This window comes from Capricornis sumatraensis, chromosome 3, assembly GCF_032405125.1.
Source record: "Capricornis sumatraensis isolate serow.1 chromosome 3, serow.2, whole genome shotgun sequence".
In the NCBI taxonomy this organism is placed as follows: domain Eukaryota; kingdom Metazoa; phylum Chordata; class Mammalia; order Artiodactyla; family Bovidae; genus Capricornis; species Capricornis sumatraensis.
This window is the reverse complement of record NC_091071.1, coordinates 80,381,494-80,396,422: the sequence shown is the minus strand read 5'-3', so window position 1 is coordinate 80,396,422 and position 14,929 is coordinate 80,381,494. Positions and strand designations below refer to the sequence as shown.

Here is a 14,929-nt window from a genome sequence, read left to right as displayed (position 1 = left end):
AACAGACACAAAAAGCAATGATCATAAATCATAAATGGAACTTAAAATTAAAAACTTATATTTATTAAAAGATAGTAATCAGATAGTGAAAGAGAAAACTGAAAATTGGGAGCAGATACTTTCACACACACACACGTGTGTGTGTGTGTATATATATATATATATATATATACACAAATCATTCGTCAGATATATATCTGACGAATGATTTGTATCCAGACTTTATTAAAAAACCTACAACTAATAAAAAGGACAATCCAATATAAAAAAGTGAGGAAAAAGGTTGAGTTTTATGTTATGTGACTTATAAAGCTGTTATGTTTAAGAAGTGAGCAAAATACTTGAAAGACACTTCACAAAAGAGGATATCCAACTGACCGATAAAGACATGAAAACGTGCTCAACATCATTAATCATCACAGAAATGCAAATTAAAACCATACTGAGATACCGCCAACCAGAAGGGCTAAAATTGAAAAGACTGACAATACCAAGTGTTAGTGACATGTAGAATAATTAGCTTTCTCACACTTTGCCAATAGGAACAGAAAATGGTAGCATCGACCATTTTAGGTGAACACACATACATTCTATGACCTACCAGTTCCTCTCTTATGAGTAAATGGGTATGCTGACCAAATGGTATAAACAAGAATAATTACAGCAATTTTATTCATAATAGCTCCACAGTGAAATAATCCAAATGCCCATTAATAGTAGAACAGATAAAAGCTGTGATATATTCTGTGATAGAATACTACACAGCATTAAAAAAAAGAATTGATGGTTACACTTAACAGTATGAATGAATGAAATCAAAATAATGATGTGCTAAAGAGACCAGACACAAAAGGATACATCCCTTTGTATCCTATAGGATTTCATTTGTATGACATACCAGAATGCGCTTAGTCGCTCAGTCGTGTCCGACTCTTGTGGCCCCACGTACTGTAGCCCACCAGCCTTCTCTGTCCATGGGGATTCTCCAGGCAGGAATACTGGAGTGGGATGCCATGTCTCCCTCCAGGGGATCATCCCAAACCAGGTATCAAACCCAGGTCTCCCACATTGCAGGTGGATTCTTCACCATCTGAGCCACCAGGAATTCATTTTTATGACATACAAGAATAGGCAAAACCGATCTACAAGGCTAGAAGTAAGGCTAGCAGACACCTTTGGGGAGGACACACTGAGAAGGGCATGAAGGTGCTTTGCGGGTGCTGGAAATGTCAGACAATGACCTGGGTAGCTGTTATATAAGCATATTATATTTAAAATATGTGTGCTATATTTTTGTGTGTGTGTGTGTTCTACCTCAAATAAAAATTTTAAATAAACAGGAAAGTAAATAAAATGATCTCATTGTGCTCCATGATGGCAGGAATCATGCCTTATTTACATATTTGCACCTTCCAGGGTCTAATACAATGCCTGCTCAGTGTTTGCTGAATTTAATTAAATTGCCCACCAGGCAGCTCCAACTCTATGATCTTCGCTAGATGATTTTTGTCCATGTCTGAGTGGTCAAGAGAAGAACTAGAGTTGTGTGCGTGCTTCCTGCAGACTCTCTTTAAACTCCCAAAGCGTTCATGTTTAAAATATCTGGCGCTTTTTTTTTTCTCTTTTCCTAAAAGGGAAATAGGAGTATTTGCATATTGAAAAACATCCCCATTTGCAGGGTTTAACTAGATTCAAATCAAAAAGGCAAAGGAAAAGGAAACGAAGAAAGGTGCTCCCGTGGCGCCCTAGAAAGCAGATGTTCATTAGGGCCCAGACACACGGATGACGATCACCATGTGCTTATCTGAAAGAGCTATCTTCAGAACACACAGTCAAATCAAATTTTGAAGGCTCAAAGGATATTCACTGAAGAATATCCCGAATTGCTGAGACATGAATTTGAATTTGGTGACAGAGACAGAGGGGTAGAAAAGAACACCAGATATCACTCTCTGTCATTTGAAATCCTATTTGTATGCTAAGATATAATCTATTCTTTTAAAAAATAAGCAGTCGAAGTCAACATTTAATATTTCTGCTATTAAAATTAAAATCTGAGGAACTATTACCAAGTAAGAAACACACATTTATGCCAATTAAAAAAATACTTTCGTGATTCTTTTTAGATAAATAACAATTTAGTGAAATATTCAAGAAACTGAAAAAAATGGTTATATATGATTTTAAACTTTACTATGGGTGAACAAAAAAATGTATGCAGCTTACCATTTCACTATGTCATATTTAAGTTCCAGTCTTCTTTGGAGTACACATTTGGCATCAAAACACGTTTTATTATGCTAATTATGTTATCTTTTGCTCAAAGTCTTACATCATGTCTGTGCTTCTATAACACTTGTTGTTATTTAGCCAGTAAGTCGAGTTTGACTCTTTGTGACCACATGAACTGTAGCTTATTTAACTTATATGCAGAGTACATCATGAGAAACGCTGGACTGGAAGAAACACAAGCTGGAATCAAGGCCGGGAGAAATATCAATAACCTCAGATATACAGATGACACCACCCTTATGGCAGAAAGTGAAGAGGAACTAAAAAGCCTCTTGATGAAAGTGAAAGTGGAGAGTGAAAAAGTTGGCTTAAAGCTCAACATTCAGAAAACAAAGATCATGGTATCTGGTCTCATCACTTCATGGGAAATAGATGGGCAAACAGTGGAAACAGTGTCAGACTTTATTTTGGGGGGCTCCAAACTGCAGATGGTGACTGCAGCCATGAAATTAAAAGACACTTACTCCTTGGAAGAAAAGTTATGACCAACCTAGATAGCATATTGAAAAGCAGAGACATTACTTTGCCAACAAAGGTCCATCTAGTCAAGGCTATGGTTTTTTCTGTGGTCATGTATGGATGTGACAGTTGGACTGTGAAGAAGGCTGAGTGCCGAAGAATTGATGCTTTTGAACTGTGGTGCTGGAGAAGACTCTTGAGAGTCCCTTGGACTGCAAGGAGATCCAACCAGTCCATTCTGAGGGAAATCAGCCCTGGGATTTCTTTGGAAGGAATGATGCTAAAGCTGAAACTCCAGTACTCTGGCCACCTCATGCGAAGAGTTGACTCATTGGAAAAGACTCTGATGCTGGGAGGGATTGGGGGCAGGAGGAGAAGGGGACGACAGAGGATGAGATGGCTGGATGGCATCACTGACTCGATGGACCTGAGTCTGAGTGAACTCCGGGAGTTGGTGATGGACAGGGAGGCCTGGCGTGCTACGATTCATGGGGTCGCAAAGAGTCAGACACGACTGAGCGACTGAACTGAACTGAACTGTAGTTCACCAGGTTCCTCTGCCCATGAGCTTTCCCAGGCAAGAATACTTGACTGAGTTGCCTTTCCCTTCTCCAGGGGATTTTCCCAACCCAGGGATTGAACCCTGCTTGGCAGAATTCTTTACCATGAAGTCACCACCAAATACAATTTTATTAAAATTTTCCCCATAAAATTGGATAAGGAATCAGAAAGAAAATCTGATTCAAAGAGGGAACTGAAGTTAGCAAATTCTTAATCATAATCTCTAAAGCAAAGATTTTTTTTTTTTACCCAAATTAAGTCAGGCCCACTTGGTCCCTTATTTGGGCAGATGCAGTGGGAGTAGCTTGGAAGCACCCGTCACCCTGGCACATCCACCAGGAGCACACAAACCTCTGGCTGCTCAGAAGGCAGTGCACAGTGAGACTACTGTCACTGTGCAGGAAGAAAAGGTAAAAGTAGAAATGGAGGAGAAAAGGCAGGAGGGAGTGTGGGAAAAGGAGATGAGAGAGAAGAAGCACACTTGGGAGATCGCCCAAACCCATGGACTGCATCCCTCCTTTGCAGGCTCTTGGACCATGTCGAGCTCTTCATCCCAGAGTCAAGCCACAAACCACAAACAAGTACCAAAGGATCCATGGTCCGAGTTGTCTTCTTAAGCACAGACTGGTTCCATTTTTGTCCTCTTTTCAAGGTAGGATTCTTAACCAGTGCACCGTAGGTTGAGTCTCAGTAAAAATCTAAGGTTAATGGGACTGTGCCATCGTCAGATGCTCAAAGTTTGGTCCATCTAATCAAAGCTACAGTTTTTCCAGTAGTCACATATGGATGTGAGAGTTGGACTATAAAGAAAGCTGAGCACCAAATAATTGATGCTTTTGACCTGTGGTGTTGGAGAAGACTCCTGAGAGTCCCTTGGACTGCAAGGAGATCCAACCAGTCCATCCTAAAGGAAATCAGTCCTGACTATTCATTGGAAGGACTGATGCTGAAGCTGAAACTCCAATACTTTGGCCACCTGATGTGAAAAACTGACTCATTTGAAAAGACCCTGATGCTGGGAAAGATTGAAGGTGGGAGGAGAAGGGGATGACAGAGGATGAGATGGTTGGATGGCATCATCGACTCAATGGACATGAGTGTGAGTAAGCTCTGGGAGTTGGTGATGGACAGGGAAGCCTGGTGTGCTACAGTATATGGGGTTGCAAAGAGTCGAACACAACTGAGCAACTGACCTGAACTGAAGAGTTATGAAGCATTGTTGGACCAGGACGTGGTGGAAATAGAAGTGATGGCACTGGACGATGATTTCTTTGTGTTTTGGTTTCCTTCTTGTTACCAGCCTCAAGAGCTGTTTGCCTGATTCAGTGAGTGCTACAGAAGAGGAGAGAAGTTCCAAGGCTGTAGTAATCTAGCCAGTGATGAGCTAGGGATACAAAACCCTACTTCTTAGAATCTAGCCTTGGACTGCTTTATAAAATTGAGGTTGGGCTAGGAGGAAGGAGCGGAGAAGGCAATGGCACCCCACTCCAGTACTCTTGCCTGGAAAATCCCATGGATGGAGGAGCCTGGTAGGCTGCAGTCCATGGGGTTGCAAAGAGTCAGACACAACTGAGCGACTTCACTTTCACTTTTCATTTTCATGCATTGGAGAGGGAAATGGCAACCCACTCCAGTATTCTTGCCTGGAGAATCCCAGGGATGGGGGATGGGGTCACAAAGAGTCGGACACGACTGAAGCGACTTAGCAGCAGCAGCAGCAGCAGCAGCAGGAAGGAGAACAAGAGATTATCTGTGAGGCCAGCACAGGAAAAGAAAACAAGTATGTGGGGAGCTAGTCTCAGGAGTGAGGAGTGAGCAGGGCCCCCAAGGCTTAACCCACTGAGAAGCTCCAGTGCCCACAAGTCCCACTTCCACAAATCCCTGCCCCTTGTGACTTCACAAGCCACACCTCCCTCCTCTTCTTAAAACCCAGTTCTCAGTCCGGTAAGCTCAAAAGCCCTGTTGAGGGACTACGGGGAGCTTCAGTCTTCCCACTGCCCCTCAGGTGAATTAAGAAAAACTTCTCACTCCCCACTAAAAGGGGCAAAGAGGGGTACTGGAGTTCCAACTCTGAATACTTACCCTCCTCCTCCAAGAAACATTATTCCTTATGATGATTTGGTTCTATGCATGAGTACATGCTAAAGTTGCTCCAGTTGTGTCAGACTCTGTGCAACCCTATGGATTGCATTCTGCCAGGCTCTCGGTCCATGGGATTCTCCAGGAAAGAATACTGGAGTGAGTTGCCATGTCCTTCCCAGGGAACCTTGGCAGGTGGGTTCTTTACCACTAGCACCACCTGGGAAGCACATGTGGTAGGACCAATACGTAACAACTATATGTGAATTCTAAAGTGGGTTACTTTCACAGGCCCATATGGGTTGGCTGGGAACCCTTTAATGAAAGTTAACAATTTATACATGAAATATACTAGATCAATTTCAAGTACTAAGTAAGTGATATGTGAACTTTGGGGAACAAAACTTGTTGTAAACAAAATTCATTTTTAAGATAAGCTATACCCAATCACAGAAAAATCACATAGCGTTCTAAAAAATATCATTTGCCTAGCAATAGAATTTCTGTTAGAGAAGTTTCTCTTCTAGCCAGTTCTTTTTGTGTGTTGCTGCTGTTGTTAATAAAAGTATGCAAATAATCATGTAGAATAAAACCCAAGAACTGATTGAGACTAGGAACTTTCTTTCTTAAGGCTTTCATTTTTTAAACAATGAAATCAATCAAAGTTGTGCTCTGTAGGTGGCAGAGGGGACTTTGGGAGTATTTCAGTTAAACACCTGAAAATAAAAAGTGGCAAATTTTCCTTTCTATAAATGTCTGCATTTGTCAAAAGCCTGTTTGGTAATGAATCTAAATTACTGTTGAAAAGACAAAGGTAAAGTTGGTGGTATTACAAATTTCTAACATGATGTACTTCTTGTAGCCAAATATTTTATGAGACTTTATTTCAAACTGTGAAAATATTTCACTGTTATCCCACATACGAAGAAGGGTTTAGAGGTTTTTCAGCCCAAATATTCTCTCAATTACAACTCTCAAAACCACCTATTAAAAAAGTGTTAAATAGGGGGAATAGTATATTGGCATTTGAGGAGCTTAAGTACAACAGAAGTGTAGGTTTATGATCTAAAATTCTTTTTTGGCAATTTTGATTTCCCGCCCAAAAAACTCAAGTTCAGAAAAAGCACAGAATTCCATGATGTATCCATCGAACTCTGTCCATTCCAATTCGTAGTTTTCAACTTATAAAAAACAAAATCAATATCATATAAAATGGATCTACCCACTTGGCAGAGCTGGGAAGATGATGTATTTTTTTCTTCAAGATTGGTAAAAATTATTCATGATATCTATGAAATCATCTTGTTTTGTTATACAAAAACTCTTCCTGAAACCATCTGTTTTTTTTCCTTGACCCAACAGCCCAATAGCACGTGTTGTTCAAAGGGTAGTCGGAAGGGTGGGCTCAGTGTCCCACACTGAGGCTAGAGGATAATACGCCTCCTGAAGGACTCAGACCCACTGCAGAGCTCATTTAAAAAAAATTAAAGCTAGAAAATGACCAAATAAAGAGAATAAAAAGCTATAATCCTAAAAGATCAGGAATAATTTTTTAAAAATCTGTTATTTTCTGAAGAAATGTCAACTTATATTAAACACATTATCACCATGTAGATTGCAGCCACACAGTGACGCCTAACAACTCCAAACAACACTAACAAATTAGAAGAAATAAACATCACTTCAAATGATAAAAGCAAAAGAATAAAAGTAAAAGTTCCATATCACAATTATGGAACACAATTAATCCATCATTCAAGGATTATATTTCCAGCCTGTCACAACCCTAACAGGTGGGCTTAATAGCACATTTGTAAGCATAAAACTGGAAATATAATAATGTAAAATAAGGTAATTGAACATGAAACTTTGAGGAGAAGGAGTTAAGATAAAGTATGAAAAAGTGATATTCTTTAAAATTCTAAGTAGTCATAAGAGGATTACAGAGCAGAAAATATATAAAACAAGGGTGATTATCAATTTAAGAAATTTTCATTCATTAATCTAAAGCCCATTTCTCTATAAAACTCCCAGGTTCATTGTAACTTTTATTAGCACTTTACCTTTTCTCACAATACACATTACAGTTTTTAATCTCACATGTGGATCAGAGAGCCTTCCTCTCATTCAGACCCTTGGTTGGTATGCTGTCTTCCCGGGTGAACTATTTTGAAAACATTCTTTGCTTATGTCTTAAAATGTGTCTATTCTGTCTTTGCTGGCAGCTGGACAGCAGGGACCAGATATGACACCCCCTTAACGTTTCCCAATACCCAAAGCAGACAATGGTGCTGTAGGGTGACGAAGGAAATACAATCACTTCGTTAGTATTATAGCCCTTCAAAAGCCTCAGCAATTTCCCACAAGCACCAGCTTAAAATTTAGCCTAATTCCAGAATAGCGTCATTGCAGGCAATCATCCACCAGACGTTGATTTTGTGTGTTTACAGTGAAAGTGTTAGTCGATCAGTCATGTCCAACTTTTTGCAACCTCATGGACTGTAGTCCACCAGGTTCCTCTGCCCATGGGATTCTCCAGGCAAGCATACAGAAGTGGGTAGTCATTCCCTTCTCCAGAGAATCTTCGCAACCCAGGGATTGAAACCGAGTCTCCCACATTGTAGGCAGATTCTGAGCCACTAGGAAAGCCACAATATCAGATTTACAAGCAAGTTAATTGTTCATATTAGTATCTTATCTCTTTTTTAGAATCTAGGTTTTCACATATATCATCCAGAAGACTGTTCTCCCTCAATGGCAAATGCATGCATTTAAGAATTAGCTAGAAGACAATATACGGAGAACAAGAATGTTCAGTTTTAGACTGAACAGTTTCTCCTCTTGGAGGTCTAGATATTGATTTTTGCTCCCCTTTTCTTTCTCACCATCTTTGATACACTCTTTTTCCAATGCTTATTTGAAAATGTTAAATATTCATATAATTATTTTAAGGATACTAGGTGCATTAAGCAAAAATAAGGAATTCAATTATGTAAGATACATGTTTAGCTTGTTAGCTTGGCTGTTACCATTCTCTCTCTTTACACCTTCCCCCACAGATCTACCTGATTAAGAAATGACTTAGTTTCTGTTCTCAAATCTGTGTGTGTGTGCTCAAATCTGCATGTGTGTTTGACACATACACTGTATAAGAAGGCATTTTGCTGTGTATCATCGGACCAAACTCTGGGTGGTAAATGTTTGTGTCATCCAACTGCTGCTTCTCCCAAGGCACCAGGTTTTACCACTTACTTGTTAAAATGATACGGCAGAGAAATCAGGATATTTACATTCATTCCACATAAAATCCCCAAGCCCAATGCTCAATTTTGAATATACAGCTTAATTGTGTACCAAATATTATGGCACTGCATTTAAATCACTGACATATCATTACAACATTTCTTTAAGCAATGTTACGTTGAATAAAACACCTCCAGTTAAGAACAATTGAGTATGTTCCTGTTTATTCCTGTAATATCCCAATGAATGGGATAAAAAACTAGGTAGCTAAATGTCATATTTAGGGTAATATATCCCTCAGTAACACAGATAATTATAATTCTGAATCACTTGAGGCTAGTTTATATTTTAGTTATTATTCATTAAATGAATAAATGTTTTTACCACATCTGAAATATACCAAAAAAAAAAAAAAAGGATTTTCTTGAAAATTAAGCAGAAAAAGTTTGAATTGTGTTGGTGGAGGCCAGTAGTAAGAGGCAAATACATGCTGAGTAACCAATTCATCACATATAACATCTCCCTCTTTGCTATAACACTATGAGATCTTTTTTTCTGGTGCCATAGTCTTTAATAAAGACTGTAAAAAAAAAAGGCACTTTGATTTCATAAATTAAGCATGGACCAATTGATATGTAGTTCACCTTAGTGATCTTCATAAAATGAAAGTTTTCATTATAGGAACAAGATAAATTAAAATTCAAATCAAACTATATTGAGATTTCATTAGAAAATTAGGCTGGGTTATCATATTTGTAGATTTTGGTCTATAATTTTTTTCTGGTCTAAGAAAATTTTGCATGTACTTATTCAGAATATAATAGTAACAAGCATTTACTTAGCACCTAGTGTTCTGCAAATCAAATAAGAAATATGGACAGCTGATAGCCTTTGAAAAGAGATTCAACGTAGGATAAGGAGACCATACTAGGGGAAAATAAACTTTAGGGAACTGAGAATCCAATAAAAAGCAAACTAGACAAGAAATCCCTCATCTTTAAAAAAAATGAATGATATTTAGATGTCCATATCATTTTAACTTCCATTCTAGATCTTCCCCACATAATTTTTATTGGTTAAGAAGATATAGGGGAAAAAAGGAATTTTCATTTCTAGCAAATCTTTCTTTAGTAAAAAGAAAGGGGAAAAGGTCCTGCTGTCTAGCATAAAGACCTAGAACTAAAATTTCAGTCTTCATTAAGTAAGCTGGGGTAATTAATAGTTCCAAGAAACTATTAAGCAAAGCACAAAGACTCATCAATATATCAAAAAGCTTAAAACTTTTTGTCATGAAAGTGTATTACATGGGAATTGCCATATTTTAATTTAAATCTGAAGCCAAGATCACCATATATGTAAAGTATATCTGGTTATACTGATACTAAATAATTGATTACTTTCCTCCTTTTCTTCACTTATCTTTTCCCTGTTCCATTCTAACAGTGTAAGATTTGGCTCCCAACATATAAAAAATAATAGATATTATGGAAATTTAAAAGAAATGGCTATCCAATGGGAAGGATCCTATAATATTTCATTATAATGCATCTTCATTTTAGCATTCCCATGACCCCGAGTCTTCCAACACTACTTCCAGATAGCCACAATATCTCGGCCACTTATGAAAAGAAAGTGTATTCTTCATATAAAATATTGTATTAATGTATTGATGCATTTAAAGAAACTTTATTCATTTCCCAAACACAGTTACTTCTCAGGACACAAAGCACCCCAAGTCTTAATATCATGCCACTGTACCTCCAATCCACCTTAATATACTCAGTAGTTCCATGTATCAAATCATGACCCCTAATTCCTAAAGAAACAGATTGATACAATATTCATGTGGTTATAACTAAGGAAAAATTAAGGAATTCAGCAAAGCATTAATGTACCCAAAAATTCAATTCAGAAAAAGCTTTTTTCCTAGTAGTTTCATTAATAGAATACCAAATTATATCGCTCAATATTTTTCAGATTTTTAGGCTAGGTTCAGGTATCTTCTCTGGCATACACTTACACAAAAATAGTTTTAAAACAAACATTTGTTTTAGAAACAAACATTTTTCTAGTGTAGGTCATCTCTTACACAAAACAATCTATGAATAAAGATCACAAATGAGTCAAGTTGCTTGTAGATGGTACAAAATATCAACTAACCATTAAAGAACGTTCTGTGCTTCCCTTTCTCCAAAAGAACTAGAATAAGTGTTTCAATTCCCATAAACATTTGTATATACATATTGGTAGTAATACACATCATGGTATTTTTGAAACAAACAGAATTCAAGGGTTTCCTTTACGATAAGTGAAAATGTCTACATACAAAATTTTAATTAAAATATATCAAATTGTCAGAATGTTTCCTGTGTATCTGAAAAGTAGATACCAAATTTAATTTTCAATAATACACAATGTCTCTTAATAATTTAGAAAATCCTTCAAAACAATACATGCTTACACTTATGAAGCTACATCAGCCTATATCTTAGAATGGATGTGTCAAGTGATAGAGAGACTCCTGCTGTGATAAGACCATCCTTACAGAGAAATACAAAAAACTCAACAAGCGTGTAAAATCAGGTTACTTGCAATCTCTGTTACTCTGCACTAAGGTATTATAAAATTTTTGGAGTCCTTCATTTCCACCCCATGTCTAGCCCTTCCATAATATCCTCTATTTTACTTTATGTTTATCGCATCTGCGTTACTTTTCTTTTTCTGTCAAAGCATAACACACACAAATATGGTCACAGGCTGTAATACAGCTCCATCATTTTTTGGTTACTAATTGTTAATAGAAATGTAGGAGTAACTAATACATTTCTATAGAGAAACATTACTAAATAAATTTTTCAAAACAGACTGATTGGATGATTAACATAAGAAAAATTATTTGACATATGATAACTTTTTAAATAAAGCATGGTAACAAAACTGATTTTCAAGTGCCATTTTCATTGGTGTATCTATTCCTTTTGAGAAAAAGAAATCCCACCCATTTATTCTTTCTCGATTCAAAACAATCACATCCATCTCTTGATGACAAATCTAAGTCAAATATCACTTGGTAAACAACCACACCATTCTTCAGTTTTCGATACAGCTTCCAAACAGAAGTTTCAAAACAACTCTGTCTAGCAAACACATCATTGTACTTTAAACGGTGATGCTACCTATCGAATATTTCAGGAGGATCAGAACACAAACACACAGAGGCAAGGATCATCACCGTAGACCACAGATACTACAGCAGTTTATTAACTCTTTAGGGAGAATAGGTAACACTTGTTTTTCAACTAACTACAGATCAAATCAGGTCTTTATTTTTTAAAAATGATTTACAATACCATGTTACAAGAGATAGATTAGATAAGGGAGAAAAAAACGGCTATGTGTACTGAATTATGCTTACCTAAAATCTGCATCTAGTCGCTTTACATTTTAGGAGATGCCTCTTCTTGAGATAATCAAGATTCTTTACAACAGGGAATTTAGATTTAATTATCAAACTTTAATACCATGTTATATAGGTCAAGTGAGTATGTCTGTCTTTCTCCGGAAACAAAGAGATTCAGAGTAATAGGATTTCAGATTTCAGAGTAGAAACAGCAAGATATGTTTTGAGACTGTCATTTACTGTAACACAAATCAATATTAAATGCTTTATGCAGGAAGCACACTTTCAGAAAATGGGCCCTAAAGCTTTCTGGGATCTGACCCTAATTACTAGAGCAGGCTCTTGCCGTTTGTCTCTCTCTTCAATTATTTACGGGGCAAAAAGAGCCAAATGGCATTGCATTAGCTATATTAAATGCTATGTACTTGGTTTCTAACTTACTAATGGTACATAAAAATTACTAAGGTGAATGTGCCTGTAGAAACATGGTCTTTTTTTCTTCACCTGAGTGTATGTTATTTATTATTCATAAAGTTAAGTGTTGAACAGGCTGTCCTTTAGGTACCCAATGCTGCATAATTTAAACAAATGCATTAAACATATATGATATCTAAAAGGTAGTGCATTGATTACACCTCAAAATTTCTCCAAACAACTTATATTTACAATGTAGTTCACCAAAATACGGGTACCGCCCTCCAATCCCTGAAAACAAATACAGAGGCCACCACACAAAAATGAGTAATGGGTATCCTTACTGCTACCATCTTGCTGCTTTCTGGCGATTATTGGGTAGGGGGTGAAAATGAGGTCCTTCAGGGCTAAGAAATTTCAGGTCTCTATGCGGAAGAGTGTCATTTCACCTACAGGGACACATGCAGTACGACGATGTAGGTACATAACATGGACCAAACACACTGTAAGAAAGAAAGGCTTATCGAAGTTGAATCAGAGATTCTCTGCACCAGGCCTGAAATGCCCTCTGCCAGCAAGCAGGGCATGATAACAACCTTCCAGAAAAAGTTCAGAGGCTGTATCCACACTTGATTCTTTTGTAATCTGGAAGGGCACCAGAAGTCCAGATAGGAGATGCTAACAGCTGACAAAATCTTTTGCATCCAACTTTCGCCCTCCCAAACTGGACAAAAAGCTTCCAAAGCAGCGAAACCCTCACTTTTCATGGACCCAATAATTTTTTTAAATGAGTTCAGAAGGCATCAAATTATTATAGTAAAACTAAGATAGGCCCACTAACAACGTACCCAGGGTCCCTAGAAAGCCAGGCGCAATTTGTATGACTACATGTCATCTGCTGTTTTACTTAAGCGTGTACCAAGGCCACTTCTGAGAAAGCACCACTGAAAATCGATCTGTAGGTAAACATATAAGGTAGCATTTTTCAAAACTAAATACGAAGTCACTTCTTTCTCTGCATCGAAATCTGCCCATTGTCCCTCTTTTGCAGAAGCTACAGGGAGGATTAAAAGGGACATCAATGAACGCTGAGTGAACTTTGGCCACTTTCCTACCCAAAACACCAGCGTAAAAGTAGAAATCAGTAACCAGGTGAAGTGCCACAGCGCACAAAGATCAAGGCGAGGGGCGGGCGCGCAGGGCCGGAGGCGGGGAGGGAAAAGTCCCGTCCCCCCCTGGAGCCCCAGTCATCGCGCGCGCGGGAGACTGAGGGGCGTCCCCGGGGGGCGGGAGGTTCGGCGCCACTCCGAGGGAAGCAGAGAGTTGCCGCTCGCCGGGCGAGGCCCAGGAGAAGGGGTCGAAGATCTGCGCCGCCGGCGGGACCCGCGGCCGTGCAGCCAACGCTCGGCGACGGGCGCCGCTCGGCCCGCGACCCTCCCCGCCTCCCGGGCCAGGAAGGGGCCGGCGGCTCTTTCCTGTCTAGTCTTTCCCCCCGAGGCTTTCTGTAACCCGATCCCCGCACTCAGTTCCGCGGGCAGCAGCCGCCCAGCGCGCCGCCCGGCTGCGCCCAGGCCAGCGCTATAGTTAGCAACCTTCCATCAACTCCACCGGGGGCGGCGGGAGCTCGCCGCTCGCCCCTCCCGGACCCGAGCAGCGTGCGCCCCGGGCGCCCCCCATCCCCGGCGCCCCTTTACCTTCGCTTGAAGATACTGGGGGTAGTAGTAGGTGGCGTACTGAGGGTACATCTGCTGTTTCCACACTTTGCCCATGAAGCTGGAAGGGAGCCTGCCGTGCAGGGTCGCGGGCACTTTGGGGTTTCCAAGTCTCGGTCTCTCCTGCCTCTCCCTTTCCGGCGGCGGCGGCGGCGGCGGCGGCGGCTGCCGCTGCTCCACCTCCCAGCCCGGACCAGACGTCCTCCTCCTCCTCCTTCTCCTCCTCCTCCTTCTTCTCCTCCCAGACAGAGAGAAAGACACTGCAGAGCGCAGAGGGCACCCCGGACAGGGCGCTCCCAAGGAGTTGCCTCCCGGAGCCCGACTGCTCCGGGGCTGCCAAGGGCTGGCGCGCTGGCCGCGCTCCGCTCCGGCGAGCAGGCTCAGCGGGGCCGGGAGGTGATCAATACAAGTGGAAAGTGCTGCGGCGGCGGCGGCAGCGGCGGCAGCGCTCGGTGCCAGGCGGCATCTGGGGTGGGTGCGCCCGATTGGGAGAGGGGAGAGGGGCTGGCGTGCCGAGGCCGTGGGGGAAGGGCGGCGGGGGCGGGGCTTGGGCGCCGCGGATCCGGGACCCGCTGGAGGTGAGGGCTGAGTTTTAACCACTCCTCACCTCCCCGGCTCCGCGTAGGACGGACCGAAACCTTGGGAGCCCGGATCGCTTTGTGTTGGGGGTGGAGTGTGGGGGTAGACTGGAGGGACCCAGCTTAAGAACTGCGGAGTGGACACCTTGTTTGGTTTCATGAGTTTTATCTCCTTTAGGAGGAGGGGAGGA

The 14,929-nt window shown here is 40.4% G+C and overlaps 1 protein-coding gene across 2 annotated transcripts in view; it reads right to left on the bottom strand.

Moving 5' to 3' along the window:
- RBMS1 (RNA binding motif single stranded interacting protein 1) overlaps positions 1-14,261 on the bottom strand; it is a 217,982-nt gene extending 203,721 nt beyond the window's left edge. For both annotated transcript variants that reach the window (XM_068969345.1, XM_068969346.1), the window contains exon 1: positions 14,143-14,261. In XM_068969345.1, coding sequence (XP_068825446.1) covers positions 14,143-14,217 — 75 coding nt within the window. In that variant the 5' untranslated portion in view covers positions 14,218-14,261. The remainder of the gene's footprint in view (positions 1-14,142) is intronic.
- Between the last annotated feature and the right edge of the window lie 668 nt (positions 14,262-14,929).